Source organism: Mesoplodon bidens (genome assembly GCF_964165515.1).
Source record: "Mesoplodon bidens genome assembly, chromosome: 15".
Lineage (NCBI taxonomy): Eukaryota > Metazoa > Chordata > Mammalia > Artiodactyla > Ziphiidae > Mesoplodon > Mesoplodon bidens.
This window is the reverse complement of record NC_138171.1, coordinates 42,103,665-42,122,695: the sequence shown is the minus strand read 5'-3', so window position 1 is coordinate 42,122,695 and position 19,031 is coordinate 42,103,665. Positions and strand designations below refer to the sequence as shown.

The window sequence follows — 19,031 nt, the reverse complement described above, 5'->3', positions numbered from 1 at the left end:
GTGGGTTGGGTTACACCGAACAAGCCGGATCTTCTTGGCTTCCTGGGAGGGAAGAGACTTGGGGCTGTCAATGCCCAGGGCACTTCGGCCCGTTTCCTTCCAGGCTCATTTCCAGGGCAGAAGCCCTGCCATCTTTTTGGATTTCGCTTCTCCATGAATAGAAGGGGCGGCTGCTTCCACTACGGGCTCTCTGGTCTCGAGAGATGGGAGTGGCTGCCAGCAGCGCGAAGAGGCGGGTCAGGACGCTTGGCCAGGTGGCCCACGGCCCTCTTCTCCGTCACAGCTTTCTGCACCTACCTGACCCTTCTAATCTGGGGTCAACAGGGCGTTAGCAAGCAGGTGTCCCACGTCAAGTTCTGTCCTGCTTTGGGGGGAGGCGAGAGCAAGGCCAGGCTGGCTGTGTCCCCACCCCACGAAGTGAATGCTCTTTGCCTTTAATAAACCAGAAGCCCTTGCCACATCCCAGGAAGTGCCTCCTGGCCCGGGCTCTGGAAGAATCAAAAAGCAAACGAGGCTGAGCTGGGAAGTGCTCATGTGTATTTATTTCACAAAGGGGGAGATGATCACCGGTAAGAAGCCACCAAATGAGACACTGTGAACCCCAAACTGGGCAGGTATGGGGTTTGGTTCTGGGCAGGGCTTGGCCGGACAGCATGAGGGAGACAGATGGGAACTGGCAGACGGTCAGCCTTCCACCTGGGGCGCCAGCCCCGTCACATCCTGCTGGCCAACCCGCCCCCCGCAAGCTTCTCAGCATCCTTGACCTGGTCTGGGCTGGCAGTAATGCGACAAGTCCAAGGCCACACCTCTACGTCTGCTCTACCGTGCACTCAGACGCACACGCCCAGACACGCGCCATGCACGCATGCACAGGCAGCAGCACACTCGCCCCACCAGGCACACACCCTCATACGCATGCACACTCGTCCATATATTAACTCTGATTTATAAGTGCACCCTAACCAGAGGGCAATCAGAAAGAAGTTATTACTCTTCAGAGGGGACTCGACTGCCTTCTTCCCTGTCAGCTGGCGGAGCACAGGGAGACACGAGAGCATCCTCCAGGGTCCTGGCCCCCTATGCTGTGCTGACGTCAGTCCTTAAGCTCCAGATGGGGGCTGCTTGCCGTCCCTGCTGCGGTAGCCACTGTGAGTCCGGGCTCCCCGGACCCTGGGCAGGCAGAGCAGAATGGGCCCGGCTCCAGCCTGGGGGCCCTCACAGCTGAGACCACCGCACGTGCTCTCTGGCTCCCTGCTGACGACATACGTGGAAGAGCTGGTCCAGGCACATAGGATCCTAGTGCCCAGGTGACCGTGGAAGCAACAGCTCCTTCCAGGTCATCTCGGGGGTGGGGTCCAGAAAGGTCCAAGGCCACCTGCTGGAAAGGTTTGGGGGCTGGCGATCTTGGGCTGTGAACAGGCGTCTGGGCAGAAGCAACCCGGGGGACACTGAGTCTCAGGGCCTCGCTGCCTCCTCAGAGGAGGGGGAGCTAGGCTGTGGCCCAGAACCCACCCCCTCTCCACTTTGTTGAGGGCTCAGGTGGAATTCAGAAGCTGCTGCTGCTGCTATGAGAGATGAGAAAAAGGAGGGGCCCCCGCCTGTCCCAGTCCTGCAAGTGGATGAGAAGAAGAACAGGAGGAGATGTGATGTCACTCCTCGGTACCAGGTCCGTATCCAGGCTGCAGAATACACGGCTCCTGTGCTCCCAGAGAAGGGTCAGGGAGCTCTGCCAGGGTGCGTGAGCCTCAGGCACCTGGATGCCTGATGGAGAGGCAGTGTCTCCATCTGGGCCCCAGGCTGCCCTGGAGAAGCCCCGGGAGGCCCACTGAGCACCTGCCGACTCCGTGCTGTTTCTCTCCCAGCGTGGCTGGTCCAGAGGATGCAGACCCTGTCCCGGGGCCAGGCTTCGAGGGCCCCAGCTCCTTCCACTACTTGATGAAGTTCTTAATCGTCCACCTCTGTCCCGTGCAGCTGCGGAGGATGAGGTCGATGCCAGCCAGGCCTCGGTTCTCCACCTCCAGGCAGCGCCCTGTGCCCTTGTTGATGATGGCGCCATTCTGGGAGCACGTGGGGGTGAGAGGGAGAAGAGACAGATAGAGAAGGAGACAGAGAGATCAAGACGGAAAGACAGAGACAGAGACGGGAACAGAGAGACAGAGAGACAGGAACAAAGAAACAGAGAGAGACAGAGACAAGGATGGAGAGACAGAGAGAAACAGAGATAGAAACAGAGAGAGACAGATACAAAGAGACAGGGAGACAGAGATACAGAGACGGGGGGGAGAGAGAGAAAGAGAGAGAGAGAGAGAGAGAGAGACTTAACCACCATAGTGCCCGGCACATGGCCCCTCTTGGGGAACAAGCCCACCAAAATTTTGTGCCCAGGGGGGAGGGATCGTTGGGGCTTTGGGCCTTCTCTGGAAACCCAAAAGTCAGAAAATAAATAAGCTTCGCCAAGTCTGAGTGGCTGAACCAGGTGAAAGCATTGGTAGGGGATGGTGTCAGGATGGGGGACTGCCCAGGATAGTCTCAATCTGACTTTCTCCATCCCTCTGGCATTTAGAAGATTCCAGAGAAATCACCCTGAACTCCCTCTCGAGATGTAGCAGAGCCCAGCCCAGCCTAGCACTGCTGCAGGGATCCTGAAGGCTGTCTCACGGGGAAAGGCCCCAGTGATTCCACCTGAACACGTGCAGCAGTCCATGTGCCTAGCCTTGAGCTGGGAGCCCTTGGGTTGCACTTTGCTGGCTGCCCTTCCCGGGGGAGCTCGCAGCATCCTCACGTGCTCTGGGCTGCCAGGCCTGTCCGTGGAGCACTTACCTGGATGAAGTTCCAGCGCTTGTACAGACTGCTCTTGACCTTGTCGCAGTCCAGGAGCTGGGGCAGACGACTCTTGGAGTTGTCCACCAGGCAGCGGGTGTCAGGGAGGAGCGTGGTGGTCCCCAGGGCTCCCAGGTGCAGGAAGCCCTCCTTGGTGTAGCGGGCCAGCTGGAGAGAGAGCAGAGCGGTAGGGCCACGGAAGGTAGAGGTGAGACCACGAGGGACACATGGGTCACCCAGGACTTTGTCCATGCTGCAGTCCCGGCCACCTTCACAGGCCTGTCACACATCCACACACACACCCAACTCACAGGGGCGCCCTGTCCAGGAAGCCCACAGCTTGCTAAGCCTGGATACAGATTCCCTGGGCCACTCCCTGATTTCCTTCTAAGCATGTCCTCGGTCAATGTTTCAGGAGTCTGACCTTCTGTTCAACAACGCAGGGAGCAGGAATAAGTGAAAAAGCGGGACATCTGATTTCTAAAGCTTGGCTCTGCTTCCAGCTGGCTGGGCCACCTTGAACAAGTCAATTAACCTCTCTGAGCGTCCGTTTCCTCCTCATTTGTAAACCGGGATTAATTAAATCTGCCCTGCTGCAAAAGGGCCCAAAGAATCAGTTCACTGAAGAAGAAACGTGCATATGAAAAAGCATTCAACCTCCTAGGTATTAAAATAAATCAAAAATCAAAGCAATGAGACACCACGTTTTAAAAAAAGAGATTATTTATATTTTGTCAAGGTGAGCCTAAGATGGGCTGGAGGGAGGGTAAATTACTACCTTTCAAAAAGGAATTGCAAAATATAAGCAGTGTGCTTTTAAAATGTTTCTCTCCTTTGACCCAATAAATCTACTTTAAAAAATCTTGGGAGGGCTCCCCTGGTGGCGCAGTGGTTGAGAGTCCGCCTGCTGATGCCGGGGACACAGGTCCGTGCCCTGGTCTGGGAAGATCCCACATGCCATGGAGCGGCTGGGCCCATGAGCCATGGCCGCTGAGCCTGCGCGTCCGGAGCCTGTGCTCCGCAACAGGAGGGGCCCACGTACCGCAAAAGAAAAAAAAAAATCTTGGGGATTCCCTGGTGGTCCTGTGGTTAGGACTCCACACTTTCACTGCCGAGGGTCCAGGTTCAGTCCCTGGTGGAGGAACTAAGATCCCTTCGTAAGCCATGAGGTGTGGCCAAAGAAAAGAAAAAAGAAAAAAAAAATCTATCCCAAGAAAATAATTAGAACTGTGAACAAAAGTTTATGTAGTGGGGTGGGGAGGAGGGGGAATTGGATGAGGGCAGCTAAAAGGTACAAACTTCCACTTATAATATAAATAAGTACTACGGATGTAATGTACAGCATGATAAATATAATTAACACTGGTGTATGTTACATATGAAAGTTATGACAGTAAATCTTAAGAGTTCTCATCACAAGAAAAAAAATTTCTTTCTGTTTAATTTTGTACCCAGGAGAGATGATGGATGTTCACTAAACTTACTGTGATTATCATTTCATGATGTATGGAAGTCAAATCATTATGCTGTACACCTTAAACTTATATAGTGCTGTACGTCAGTTATATCAATAAAACCGGAAGAAAAGAGTTTATGTACAGGGTATTTATTGCAATGTTATTTCTAATGATGAAAAGGCAGAAACACCCTAAATGCACAACCTCGTCCTGGTGCTTGCTCCATGCTCCATGTACTGCAACAAATGTTAGGTAGCATTGGGTAGACTCCCAAAACGGCCACATCTTTCTATGCACCCTGGGCAATATGACTTTGCTGCAATTTCTATTAGGAAGTGGAGTCTGTTTCCTCATCCTTGAATACTGGTTGGCTTTGTGACTTGCTTTGGCCAACAGAATGTAGCAGAAAGGGGGATGCGTCTGTTGCTGGTATACACCTTGCATATTTCCTGGCCACCATGGCAGTAAGTCCAGGATGGCCTGCTAAAGGATGATAGCCACGTGGTCCAAACAACCAGCCAGTCAACCACCAGACAAGTGGATGAGGTCATGGTAGATCAGGCAGCCCTCAGCCGAGCTGCTGGCTGATGGGAGATGCGTGAACGAGTCCAACCCAAGTCATCTGAGGCTGGTCCAGATTACAGAACCATCCAGATGACCCATAGACTTGTAAGCAATTATAAATAAATGCATACTGTTTTATGCCACTAAGTTTTGGGGTAGTTGTTATGCAGCAATAGCTATCTGATACACAGATGATATTGCCTGACAATCCTTCTCACAACTAGTTGTGAGTCCATACTAGTTTGGTGCCTTGGCCTCTCCTGACTGCCCATGTTGTTTAAAACCCTGTATTCCAACTTTTGAACAAATACAGTCACCTGTCTTTCACACTCCTTTGGGGCAGGGATCGTGTCCACTTTATTTCATTCTTCCTAGGAGACAATCACAGACCAAGGGCTCCGAACATGTTTGTGCATGAGCACATTACAAATGTGATGAACATCGTCATTTACAAAATGCAGCCACAGCTGTTCCTTTAAACTCCACAAACATGCTTTGAAGAGTCCTCTATGTGCCCAGGCTGGGGACAGGCACTGAGAATACAAGGATGGGGCTGTATTCCCACTGAGATGATTCCAGGGCAGGTTGGCAAGAGGCAAATACAATCTTCATGTTCATTCCCATGATCCTATGGAGTGGCTAGAGCAGGAGTGATGATCATTATTAATATACAACGGACGCCTAATCCATTACAAAATAATATTACCAGCCAGCATGTATTGGAGGCATACTCTGCCCCATTTCTAAGCATGGTACAGAGAATAAATGATGTAATTTCTACAATAACCTGTGAGGTAGGTGCTATTACCCTTCCCATATCAGAGAAGAGGAAACAGGCATGAAGACATCTGGTCACCTGGCCAGGTCCTGGCTTTTATCCTTGGGTCTCCAGAGATTCGATGGTTGGCAGCCTTGGCCCAGCAGGTGAGCAGCAGAGGGACCTCCTCTCGGATGCTCCTGGGTTCCTGAGAGCCTGGGCATTTCTGGCCAGGAATGGAGCAGAAAAGTAGCTCTGCCCAGGACACAAGTGCCTCATCAGGGGATAAGATGCTCTGCAGGGGCTCTCTCTTCTGGTGAAAGCTGCTCAGAAACCCTCTGTTCTGATCCCCAAAGGGAGCCTGCCTGATCCCCTCAGGAACAAGTGACAGGAGTTTATTAAATGCCCTTGAGAGAGAGATGTGGTTAACATGTGTTTTAAACCCAAATTAGTTCCAAATCAGAATAACTGTTAGAGGCAAAATGGTAAAAAAAAAATCAGAAGCCCTGCCCCATCCCCTCCTTCAACAATGTCTCTCTGAATGTGTTTAAATTCATCAAGTGCAAAGTGATGAATGACAGCAAGCTGCCTTTATGTTCAGGGGAAAGATATACACAGCTGCTTATTGAAATTATGAATCAATCTATTACCCAGCAGGCACGTGAGCAGCGCTAAGAACATTAATTAACTGAGCATATCTGTGACCCAGATGTTTAAAGAGTGAAGCTAAATGCCACTGAGAGTTAGAAGCTCTCCTTTCTGAAGCCTTTTAGGACATGAAAACAATAAGACCCAGACTTCTGGGACCTGCAAAAGGCCACATATCCAGCTCCAGGTGAGGAGGGCCCTGCGGGATTTCTTTTCTGGGGGAAGGTGGTTTCTCACACCGGGAACCCGTACAAGGAGGCCACAAGAATGGGCTCTGCTGGCCTGGCCAAGGGGCCAGGGTCAGGGGAAAGGTGGTGAGTGCTGAGACCTGACATCCACCAGGTCCCCCAGTGTCCCCAGTCCTGGATTGAGAGCCCATCTAGTCCAGCCCCACCACTCCCCACTCCCTAGTGCTCCTTCTGTAAGGACCTCCGCTCCCCATCCTCTGCATGTCCAACTTGCTTTCCTGCCTCCAGGGCTTTGCTTCAGCTGTTTCCCTGCCTGGAAATGTTATTAGTTACTGGGCTCCTTCTAGAACTTTCTGGCTTCAACTCTCCTAGAGCTCAACACAATTCTCTCCATTCCACAATGTCTCCTTCCATTCTTCCAGCTCCCAGTCACCTCCTCTCCAGTCTTTGGGACAACGTGGATCCATATTCTCTGGTGCCTCCCTTCAAGGCATGGAAGAGTCCCACCTCCTCTGGACCATCCTGTGTGTCCATTCACCAGGGGATGGATGTTTGGACTGTTTCCACTTTGGGGTTATTATAAATTATGCTGTTATGAACAGTCCTGTATACGTTTTTATGTGAACGTCAATTCTCTTGTTTATACAGTTGACCCTTGAACAACACAGGTTTGAACTAGGCAGGTCCACTTACACATGGATTTTTTTCAAGAAATATGTACTACATGATTCTCCGTTGGTTCAGTCTGCAGATTCAGAGGCACAGATAAGAAGGGCCAATTTCTCATATATTTCCTCCTAACATCCCCGCTAAGACTCTTCTGGGAACTGAATTGCTGCACTAGGCTTGTAACTGGTCCTCCTCCTTCCAGCCCTTCACAATTTCCATCTGGCCTTCCCAATCCTGCAAATTCAGATTCTATCATTCCCTGCCTCAACCTTCAATGGCTCCCAATGCCCACGGATTTATGAAGAAACTTGTAACCATGATCTTCTACTACAGGTCCCCAACTCACCTTTTGTTTTAACTCTTTGATTCTCGGCTTAGTCTGACAGATGACTTGCAGTTTCTCAAAAAGAGCCAACAGTCTTCCCTGAATAAATTATAGCCCCACCCTACCCCTACCCCATCTCGATTCATTCCACAAAGCCACCCCACCATGTGATCTATTTCAGCTTACATACTTGTGTAGTATTAATATGTCTTTCCCTGTTACAGATTTTTGTCATTGTTGTTTTAGCACTGCAGCATCCTACCCATTGTTATATAGCACAAGGACCAAGAAAAGTATCTCGCAAAGACCAAAAGCTCTATAAATATCTTTTGAATTGAATGGGATTATTCTAGATTTGGCTGCTGGGCCCATGAGAAATAAATGTCATTATCCACAACCCTAATGCATTAGGAAAAAACCCTCTGAGCTCAAATACAGTTAATTCTCATTTAGGAGAAAAAGGAATTTTCTATTAGAAATAATCTAAGAGGCATATAAAACTATTAACCCACATTTAACAGCCTTGAGGGAGAACTCAAATATGCAGGTTATAGCCAAATAAACAAAAAACAGCCAAATAATTGTGGAATAACTCTGGAACACGGCAAAATCTATCAGATTGTCAATAAAAACATGGCTTGCAATGGCTTTCATATTAAGGGTCTTTCTTATCACTTTAAAATCAGGCCTAGTGAGGGTAGAAAACCATTGCTAAATGAAAAATGCAGTTTATCCAGCTTCTACCCAGGAGACAGAGAGATGGCGTCTGTTGATTCAAAACTGCTTTGGGGTGAATTTATTTGTTTGTTGCATGGCTGAAGCCACAAGAGTGGTTTCTGGTGACTACGTGTACATGTGTACATTTTAAAAAACAAATAGACTTTCTCCATCACTGTCCAGGGCATGCCAGAACTCAAACTGAATACAGAAAAAAAATATTTCCAACTATATCTCAGAGTGGATGCATAGTGGCTGCCTGGGAGCCGGGGTGGAGAAAAGGAGCAGAAGGAATCTCTCGGGCGGGGGCGGGTGGGGGGGCAGGAATGGAAATGGAATGGAAATGTTCTGTAGTTTGATTGAGCAGGGAGTTCCACAGGGGTGTATCCTGCCAGAACTCCTCAAATTGTACACTTTAAACAGATGCAGTTTATTGTACCGACCTTATACTTCAATAAAGTTGATTTAAAAATCTATCTGGGGGCTTCCCTGGTGGCGCAGTGGTTGAGAGTCCGCCTGCCGATGCAGGGGACACGGGTTCGTGCCCCTATCCCGGAAGATCCCACATGCCGCGCAGCGGCTGGGCCCGCGAGCCATGGCCGCGGAGCCTGTGTGTCCGGAGCCTGTGCTCCGCAACGGGAGAGGCCACAGCAGTGAGAGGCCCGCGTACAGCAAAAAAAAAAAAAAAAAAAAAAAAAATCTATCTGGGAACTTGGAAGGCATGCTATGGAACCAGATACAGTTCCTGCAGAGAGAGCCAGCTCCTGGGGGGTGGGATGGTCCCCAGGACCTCTCTCCTCAATCTTCTCCCATCCACCATTACGACCCACCATGCTGGATTCAAGCACGGTGTTTCCAGAAAAGGCACTTGCTACTTGGAATGAATGGGGAGACCTATTTGTGCTACAAAACCTTAGGTTGATTTTCCTGCAGACGGGTCCAGGAGTGGATGGATTGGGGCAGTGTCCCTGGAGGTACGGGAATGGCAGGGTCTGGACCACACAGCTCTGTGGCGAGAGCTGGGGGCCTCTGGGAGAGGAGTCCTGAGGGTGGGGAGCACCAGGAGGAGGGTCGGAAGAGCCAAGTGGGACAGGGGATGGGTGAGCAGTAGAGTCCTGTCCTGCTTCCCAAGGATCAGGAGCAAATTCCTAAGCATGCCTGCCAACCTCACCCTGACTGCTAAATTGGTCAGAGGAGCAAAGAGTCTGCTTTTCAAAGAGACAGACGCTATTTTTCAGTAAGCAGATGCATGTCTTTCTTGTCTCTATCTGTGAAACAGGAAGGTAGGATTATAGCCTGGTACGGTAGGGAAATGCTGGCAAACATTTTTTTCCCTTTTCAGCTGATCTTAGTTAAATCTGTCTCACCTTCTCATTCTGCCAATTCCAACAGCAGCCTGGCTTTGTGCTGTGTCATCAAAGGAGACAGCATATTATACGGTTAAGGATCCAGACTCTGGAGCCCGTTTAAGGAATCCAAGCTCTGCCACTAAATCATTTTATGACCCTGGGCCAGTTACTTTGCCTTCTGGAAGTCTGTTTCCTCATCTTCAGAATGGGGATAATTTTAGGATTTATCTCATGGGGTAGTTCTGGAACCAAACAAATTACAGTAAACCCTGTGTGTTTGTTACCCTTATTTCCCCAGACCTCACACACCAGTGGAGAACTGGGGCCTTGTTCCTGCTTCACTACAGATTCCTCTTCCTCCCTCTCGGCTCCCGTGTGGGCTCAAGAGGCCAGCATCTCCCAGCCCTAGTTCCCTCCCTAGTTCCTTCCCGACACTCAGCCACTCCAGGCTTCCCACTGTCTCCAGAACCATTTGCCCAGGGGAGGCTGCCCCAACGGCTTCAGCAATACTGCTGGGTAGCCCAGGACCCTCAGGCAGCTCCCCAGCCCATCGAGCTCCCTTGGGCTGGGTGTGTGCGCTTCTTGGGTCGGACGCCTGACCCCCCATCCCCTCCTTCTCTGCTCCTGTCCTTCCCCTCCCCTCCCCCACTTCCCTTCCCTGCCTTGGTCCAGATCCTACACGCCCTTGCCTGGAATGGGCCACATTCCTGAAAGGGTTGGGCCTTGAATTGGACTATTGATACTCAGCATCCCCAAAGCCACTGTGTGTTCCATGGATGCCTGCCCTGGGGCGTTAGCGCCCATGGCCTCTCTCTTGGACTCTTGCCCCTCCTGCAGTGCCTCTGCAGTGGGGGAAGAAGAGCTCAGCCTGTTTTCTGCTCCTGGCATGTTCCCTGATGTACCCAGGCAAACCATCGGCTAGAAGCCAGCCTAGATCAGCCTGGACCACCCGAAAATTCAGAGTTTTCACAGAGGAGTTAGACGTGGGCCTGGTTATGATGTCCACACGTAAGAGCGGGTGTGAAGATGCTCTGATATGGATCCAGCCCCAGAGATTTAGGACGAGGTTTCCATCATCACTGAACACCCATTATACTCCGGGCCTTGTTCTGGGGGTGTTCATTCGTTCATTGGCAGATGTTATTTAACCCATGACAATGACCCTACAAAAGTCAGGGCACGCCACCCCCCCTTTTTTTTTCCAATGAAGACACTATATTTTTTCCCTCGATTCTAGAAGTCAAAACTCCCACTGGCACGGTGGTTCCTTTCATGCTGCCCATCTCCACCCTCCCAGCTGAGCCCACCAGTGTATCCTGGTGCTTGTCCCAGCCTGAAGCCATCCTGGGCTCACCCCAGGGCCACCACACAGGCTTGGCCAAAGCATCTGGCCCCTTCCCCCTGACCCAGGAGTTAGTAGGCCATTTGTGTGTCCTTCATTCAACATTAAACATTTGTAAGTTGCCCACCATGTGCCACGGCCTCTTCATGTTCCATGGAGAGAACACATCCCCGGAACTCCCCGGAAGAATGCCCTTCCCTGGAATTTGGAGGCTTCAACATTGTAAGCTATGCTAGGTGAGCTAGAAATTGTAGGTCTTGGAGGGTAAACCTGGGCTGGTGGATCAGTTGATTTCCATGTCTCTGTTGAGGCGAATTCATAAATTCCTCTTAGGAAAAAAAAAAGCCTACATGTCTGCTCCAATATCCCATAATTTGATGCAGGGGAAATTATAGTTTTACTCAAATACAGATGACAGACATCTACTTTCTGAGCATTAATTCTCACTGTTCTCTAGATTTGCCACTAATGTTTTAGAAACATAGCTAGTTTCTTTTTGTTTAGTCTTTTATTCCCCTTATTCTGCTTTTAAACATGCTTTCAAGTGCCAGCCCCTCGTAGCCACTTCATCTGTCTTCTCACCTTCCCTCGAAGCCAAGTTTCTGGAAAGTTCTCTGCATCATGTCTCCACCTCCTCACCTCCCTTTCTCCCCTGCACCCAATCCAGTCTGGCTTCCTCTTACCCACGGGTTTTTTGTTACTGCATTGAACATGCAGTGCAGTCTGGCTACTGGCCCTCTGGGCAGCAGTGTTTGGCTCTGCTCTTCCTTGGTTGGTGTGACACCCACCTTTCTGGTGTCCAGTGCTCTGGCCCCATCACCCACTAAATGTGGAGCCACACTACGGTCTGTCCTAGGACCCCTGGCCTGCTGTCCCCTGGGACGCACCTGGAGCCCTGTCAGCCTCTGCAGCTCTGCCCTCAGCACTGGGTTGGAATGTTCAGCTGCCTGGGGAGGACACCACGTTGGGATTCCCAAAGCCCCACCCCCAAACTCACATGGCTCACAACAGAACTCAGCATCCTGGGACCCCAACCTCAGCAAAAGGCACCACGCTCTACTCGTCCAGCCAGGGACTTGAGTGTCACCTTCATCTCCTTATCCCTTTCCTCGACCTCTCAACCATCAACTCCAGCCAACTTGACCTCCTGAACAGCTTTATAAAACTTTTCAAGTTGAAAGAGTTTTAGTCTTACAAAAACTTGCATAAATAGTACAGAGAGGTCCTGTATGCCTAACACCCAGTTTATCCTAAAGTTAACATCTTCCATCATCATGATACAATTAGCAAAGCAAGGGAATTAACATTGGTACAATCCTGTTAACTAATCTACAGACCTCGTGGGAATTTCCCCAGTTTTCCAACTATGTCTGTTTCTTCTTCAGGATCCAATCCTGAATCCACATTGCATTTCATGCTTATGTCTCTTGGTCTCCTTTGACCTGGGATAGCTCCTCGGCTTTCATTTTTTGTTTGTTTTGTTTGTTTGTTTTTTGTAAAAAAAACTAGTTTTAATCTTGTTTATTTCTATCTTTTGAAGGCTTAGGGGGACCTCAAACATACAAAATCTGGTTAATCATGATCCTTGGTTCACAAACACTATCATCTTTGGTCTAGGCAGAACTATCTCTTCTCTTCATTTATTTATTTTTTCATTTATTTTTGCGATGACTTTGACACTTTTGAAGAGTACTGGACAGTTATTTTGTAGAATGTCCCTCGATGTGGGCTTGTCTGATGTCTTCTCATGATTAAAATTAAGGTTATAGTTATACATTTTTTAGCAAGAAAACCAGAGGTGATGTTGTGCCCCTTCAGGGCATCAGATAGGGGGTCCCTGGTGTCTTATTACCGGTGACATTAACCTTGATCTTTTGGTTAAGGTGGTGTCTTCTGAGCTTCTCAATTGTAATGTTACTATTTTCCCTTTACAATGGGAGATAATTTGAAGCTATGCAAGTATCTTCTTCTCTAAAAATTTTTATATAACACACTTTTAATTTATTTATACAAATAAAATATATAATGTACTAATGATATACACATTACACAATATATGTTCTAAATAGTATTTATAGAATTATTACAGTAACTCTTTATTGAGTATCCAGTACTGGTTGATTTGTGTCCAGATAAGGAATAACAATCATTTTTTAAAAAATTGAGTTATGGGCTTCCCTGGTGGCACAGTTGTTAAGAATCTGTCTGCCAATGCAGGAGACATGGGTTTGAGCCCTGGTCCGGGAAGATCCCACATGTCACGGAGCAGCTAAGCCCATGCGCCACAACTACTGAGTCTGCACTCTAGAGCCCATGAGCCACAACTACTAAGCCTGTGTGTCACAACTACTGAAGCCCACATGCCTAGAGCCTGTGCTCCGCAACAAGAGAAGCCACCACAATGAGAAGCCCGCATACCACAACGAAGAGTAGGCCCTGCTCACAGCAAATAAAGAAAGCCCGTGCTCAGCAATGAAGACCCAACGCAGCCAAAAAATATATAAATAAAATAAATAAATTAAAAAAATTGAACTATTACTGTCATGATTGCCATGGTGATTTTCATTTCCCACATCCTTTCTACATTTATTTTTTAAATTTATTTTTGGCTGTTTTGGATCTTCACTGCTGCGCATGGGCTTTCTCTAGTTGCAGCGAGCAGAGGCTACTCTTCCTTGACGTGCGTGGTCTTCTCACCGTGGTGGCTTCTCTTGCTGTGGAGCACAGGCCCTAGACGCACAGGCTTCAGTAGTTGTGGCACACGGGCTCAGTAGTTGTGGCGCACAAGATTAGTTGCCCTGCGGCATGTGGGATCTTCCCAGAACAGGGATCGAACCCATGTCCCCTGCATTGGCAGGTGGATTCTTAACCACTGCGCCACCAGGGAAGTCCCCCTTCTACATTTTTTAAGTGGACTCTACTGAAAGGAAGAGCTGTCTCTCTCTCACCATTTATTTATTTATATCAGTATGTACTTGTGGACTTTTTAAAAATTATTATATGGATGGCACTCCAATAGTATTGTTATTTATTTTGTTGCTCAATGAGTTCCAGCTTTGGCCAATAGGAACTCTTTCAGGGTGGCTCCTGTGTTCGTTTGACAAGCCACCACCTCCTTTTCTTCTGACATCACAAGATTTTCCTTCTGGAATCATCCAAAATCTGGGCACTAGATGTTTTCATTGCTACCGGGGTTTCATTGTTTCTAGACCCTCTCAGAGCTGGGAAATATATGTATGTATACTAACCTGTGCACACATTTATTTTTTTTCTAGATTTTTGACAAACTTATTTCTACATTTCTATATATATAAATATGTTTTATATATGTATATGTGTGCATATATAACATATAAAATAAATTCATGCTGATCCTGCACATTCCAGTCCTATGTCCCAGAATTCAGTCTAACCATCTCTTTTTCCTTGTGTGTACCCTCACCCCAACAGTGAGAAACCTGGTTCTCATTATCCCTACTTTACCTACTTACTTGTTCAATCCTACTCTATGTATAAAGTAGTTTCAGAATTGTTAGCTCAGACCCCTGCAGAAAACAAGCTTACTTACTAGAATACAGTATACGCAGTGGTTCCTTTTTCTTTAACCTTATAGTATCAAGTCAAAATTGTCCAAACAGTTCCAAAGTTACTTAGATTAGTGATGTTCTTCCCCATCCTTCTGTACGGTTACATAATTCATTTATAATCTCATCAGGCTCATTTTTCACCATTGGCATTCCATTTTGGGTCTTGTTCCCCACATTCTAGTTGAATTTATTATTATTTTTGGCCATTTGAAACATCATCGTAGTTCTAAGAGTCAGATGTGTGTATAAAGGGACCCAGAGAGAGGTGTCCCTTCATTCCCTCTGTCCTGCTTCCATTCCCAAGTCCCTTCCATCCCATTCTCACCCACCTGCTGTAGGTAACCAATCTCATTAGTTTCTGGTTGGTCCTTCCTGCATCTTTTTTGCACAGATGAGCAGATACAGGGGTTTATTTTTATATTAGCATTTATCTTAAATAAGGGCTTAGCATACTATATGTATTCTTTTCTACTTTGCCTTTTTCACTTAACAGTATGTTAAAATCACTCTGTATTTAGTTCATAGCCATTGCCCTTGTTAATTTTCATAGCTGCATACTACTCCATGGTGTGGATGTGCCACAGCTTATTCAACTACTCTCTCCCATGACTAGGCATGAAGGTAGCTTCCAACATTTTGCAACTGCAAACAGTACAGCAATGTACATCTGGATTTTCATGTTGTTGAAGATGTATCTTCAGAGTAGATTTCTGGAAGTGGGATTGCTGGGACAAAAAGTAAGTGGAAAATTAAGTTGAAGCTTTGTTGGATGTTACCAAACTCTCCTCCAGAAAGGTGGCACCAGTTTGCATTTCTACCAGCAGTCTATGACACTGGCTATTTCTCAAGAACCTTGACAACAGAGTATGTTGTCACAGTAAAAAATTTTTGCAAATATCATGGGTAAGAAATAGAATCTTAGTGTTATTTTACTATGAATTTCCCAATTATGAATGAGTTTAGTAGAAAAGTGGCTTTCCGCTCCAATTCCTCACAGACTTTTCTCTTACAAAGAGGGACTTTTTGTAATACCACTGAGGTTTGTGGAAGAAGGGAGACATATGGTGTGATGTGGAACTCCCATTGGACAGAAGAGCACACAGAAAGGCAATACCTCTCTTAGCATCGCCAGGGAGGAATTCGTTTGGTGAAGGATGTGAAGGGTCATTTCCTGGTTTCCAGTTTTGCTAAGATGCAGGAACCAAAGACCTTCACTAGCCACATGTGACTCCTGAGCTGAGCTAGCTCCTGGCTCAGCTTGGCAGTGTATCAGGAGCCTCACCCCCAACAAAGCCTGCATGACAAAATATCTGGAGTGCTAGGGTGACCCTCTGGCTGTCCATATGTCCACCACGTTGAAATCTCCTTTCCTGCTCATGGCCAAATCAACTATTTAAATAGGGGATACTGAGATTGAGCAGATGAGAACTCTCATCCTGTACAAAAAACCTTCTTGCAAGGTGTCTTGTGATTCACCTTCAATATTTGGCTGATTGACATTTACGTTTCCATGGAGGGGCCACAGACTCAGGCATGCAGGAACTTCACAGACATGAATGTAGTCTTTAGGGAGCAGAATCAAGCAGTCAAGATGATTGATCAGAGTCCCTTGAAAGCAGAGTCCGTCACCTGACACTAAGACCCTGAAGCTGTGGAGGAAGCCACGAGCGGTCTGTGCAGGGCCCTCCCAACAGGCGGCTGGTGATGGCAAGGCCATGTCACAGAGCAACCTGGAGAAGGCCTTCATTCACACCTTCTAGAACCAACCTCTGTGCACCTATGGCACCCTCAGTGGTCCACTGTGTGGGTGGAATTCCAGCAAGGTGTCTCATACTTGGCACTCTGGACAACTCTAGCTCCTGAGCCAGGCAGATGGTACAATGAGGACAGTCTAGAACCTTCAGCCACCCACACTTCGGTCTTCCTTTGGCCTCGTCTGATGGAAACCCAGACTCCAGAAGCCCTGCCATCCTGTACCAATGGCCTAAACTCCACTAGCCCTAAACTCTTTAGTGAGAAATAAAATATTGCCTGCCATATCAGTAAACAAAGGATGTCGCAGTCCTCAGGGATTACAACCACCTCGACGGTGAGCCCTGAGGGAACTCAGGAAGGAAACAGAATACCTGCCATCTAGCAGTCATCAAACTGCAGCCACCCCAGACGGTGCAGCCTCAGAATGAGAAAACACAGGATACTGGCCCCAGATAGCTGAGGTGCATATCAAAGGAATGATGTCAGTGAGCCCAGACTCTCGCATCTTCACATACATAGAAAAGTGCTAAATTCCGTAACTTGAGAAGTCTAGTTTTCTTTTATTTACAGTAACCTTTTCTTCTGACTACCTGGGGTTGTTGTAAAAACTCCTACATATCCTTGGTTCCCCCCTTCCTCTTTGGAACAGTTTTCTCAGCGTTTATCTGAGAGGCTGTCTCTCGGGCTCGAAGTTCTAAGAATGTCCGCCGAATAAAACATAACTCTCAACTTTTAGGTTGTGCATTTTTTTTCAGTCGACATTAGGATCCACCCTTAATTCTGATCGGCCATGTTCTCAGACCCTCTTCATTTCAAACAAGCAGTGTCTGAAAATAATCACTCAGATACCACTGCTCCAAAGAGAAATCAAAACTCTGAACTGAACGGTCAGGGGACAAGACTGTTCAAATATTTTGTATTTGCTCTGCTGCATCTCATGGTGCTAAGACCACAAAGACCTTTTTACTGGGTGGTTTCACCTTCCCCCTTGTCCTTCAGAAGCGGCAATGTTGTTTCCTTATTAATTCGGTGATATGAAAACCACCTAAAAAAGCAACATAGTTCTTTGGAAAAAAAAAAAAAAAAGGCTGAAAGCAAGCCTCAGAAATGATAATGGTTGTTTGAGGGTGGTAGGATTTAAATTTGTCTTTTTCAAATTCACCATAATGCTGTTGCACCTTTAGGGAACAAGAAAAAGATTGGCAGTGACTTGCTTTGAATTTAATAGCTCTGGGCAAGGTAGGAAGGCTCAGTTGCTAATGTGGCCACCATCCTAGTGTTCCATCTGATTTCATTATTCCAAGCCTAACAGCAACACAAAACCTGCCTGGATCACTTTTCGTGTCCGGAGGAAAATTAACTCAGCTTCTAAGGAGATGGGAATTTCCTGGCGGTCCAGTGGTTAGGACTCGGAGCTTTCAGTGCTGTGGCCTGGGTTCAATCCCTGGCTGGGGAACTAGGACCCCACAAGCCCCACAAGCCCCTCAGAGTGGCCCAAACAAAGAAACAACACCCAATAACTTCCAAGGAGATGTAAACTTTTAACTAAGAATCTTCACTGGAAAACAACTTATGATTGTAACTCTGATTTTCTGGAAAGACTAGCTCATCAACCCATTCTGGGGAGAGAGAAGAAGTACAGGAATTCCTCCTTAACCTGGAGTCCCCCTTAAGCAAAATCAAATACATGTGTCTGTAGTTCTGTATGCCATTTAGGACATCAAGCATCCCTGTTCCCTGTATGTGGTCTGTGAGATCTACTTTTCAGGGATTAGAAAGTGGGAACCAGAGACTGGAAATAGAAAAGCAAAGCAAAGCAGATGGCAGAGAAAGAGGCTTGGGTCTCCTGCTAAGTCTAGGGAAAGTCTCAGGGAGCAGAAAGCAAGTAACCCTGCTCTCCTTCGAGGTCTGCGAAGAGGGTGGGTGTGAGGGATGCCCACACGGGCTAGAGGAAGGCACAGCCCGGGATGCAGGAGCTAACAGCCCTGAAATAATAAAACCAGAAACGTTTTGAATATTTGGAGAGAAGATGAGTCAGAGGAACAAAAAAAAGAGAATCTGCCGTGAAGCATAACGGATTTATAAGTGTCGCACCGGAATGCAGGGGAGGGTTTTCAAAATATTGCATAAAAGATGGGAAGTGGAAATACTGCAGCTCAGAACCTCCGAGATGTCACGCTTCAGCACCGGTATTGTCTCTCCTGCTTTCTGCTGGCTCTTTTTTGTGTGTGTAGGTTTCCCAAACGTAAAAAATACCTGCCCTCGCTCCTCCAACCCTATTTTCCCACAGCGTCTAAGGCTGCTCTGCTTTGACCTCATTGTGGTTTCCAGGAATCAAGGGATTACAGGGTTTGCTTCTTACCGAATGTGGGAGGCTTGCTCCCAGAATCACAGGCCTGTTTGCTGGGGCAGAGCCATCTTGCCCCGGGTGCTAACCCCTATGTGCTCTCCATGGCTCCGTCCCCTGAGCCCACCACTTACATGACTTCATCTGGAAGCCAAGGCTGCTGGATGTCATTAACTTCTGCATTTTCCGAGTGCCCCCCGACAGGCTAAGCTTTGTCACTCCGTGGGGCGCTAGTGCCTTATTGGCAAAATGCATCATCGTGACAAGGTGTTTGGATGATGGATTGCTTCAACGATGAAGCCATCAAGGAATAAGTCCAAGATCAGATTACATTTAATTATGGGATAAAAGAATTCTCATCTGTCATTCTGTTGATGAATTAACTGAGGGAGGGAATGTGAGCTTCTCAGAAAAGAGGGGAGAGGAAGACTAAACGTACTGACCGTAGGACAAACAGGGGAGACCTGTGATACCCTCCCAGGAACCCACTGGACAGGAACCTTCCT

The 19,031-nt window shown here is 47.7% G+C and overlaps 1 protein-coding gene across 1 annotated transcript in view; it reads right to left on the bottom strand.

The window, feature by feature from the left end:
- Positions 1-1,928: 1,928 nt before the first annotated feature.
- GALNT17 (polypeptide N-acetylgalactosaminyltransferase 17) overlaps positions 1,929-19,031 on the bottom strand; it is a gene marked incomplete at both ends in the record, with an annotated part of 470,492 nt that continues 453,389 nt past the window's right edge. Inside the window, 2 exons of the mRNA XM_081255248.1 lie at positions 1,929-2,057; positions 2,821-2,988. Coding sequence (XP_081111374.1) covers positions 1,929-2,057; positions 2,821-2,988 — 297 coding nt within the window. The remainder of the gene's footprint in view (positions 2,058-2,820; positions 2,989-19,031) is intronic.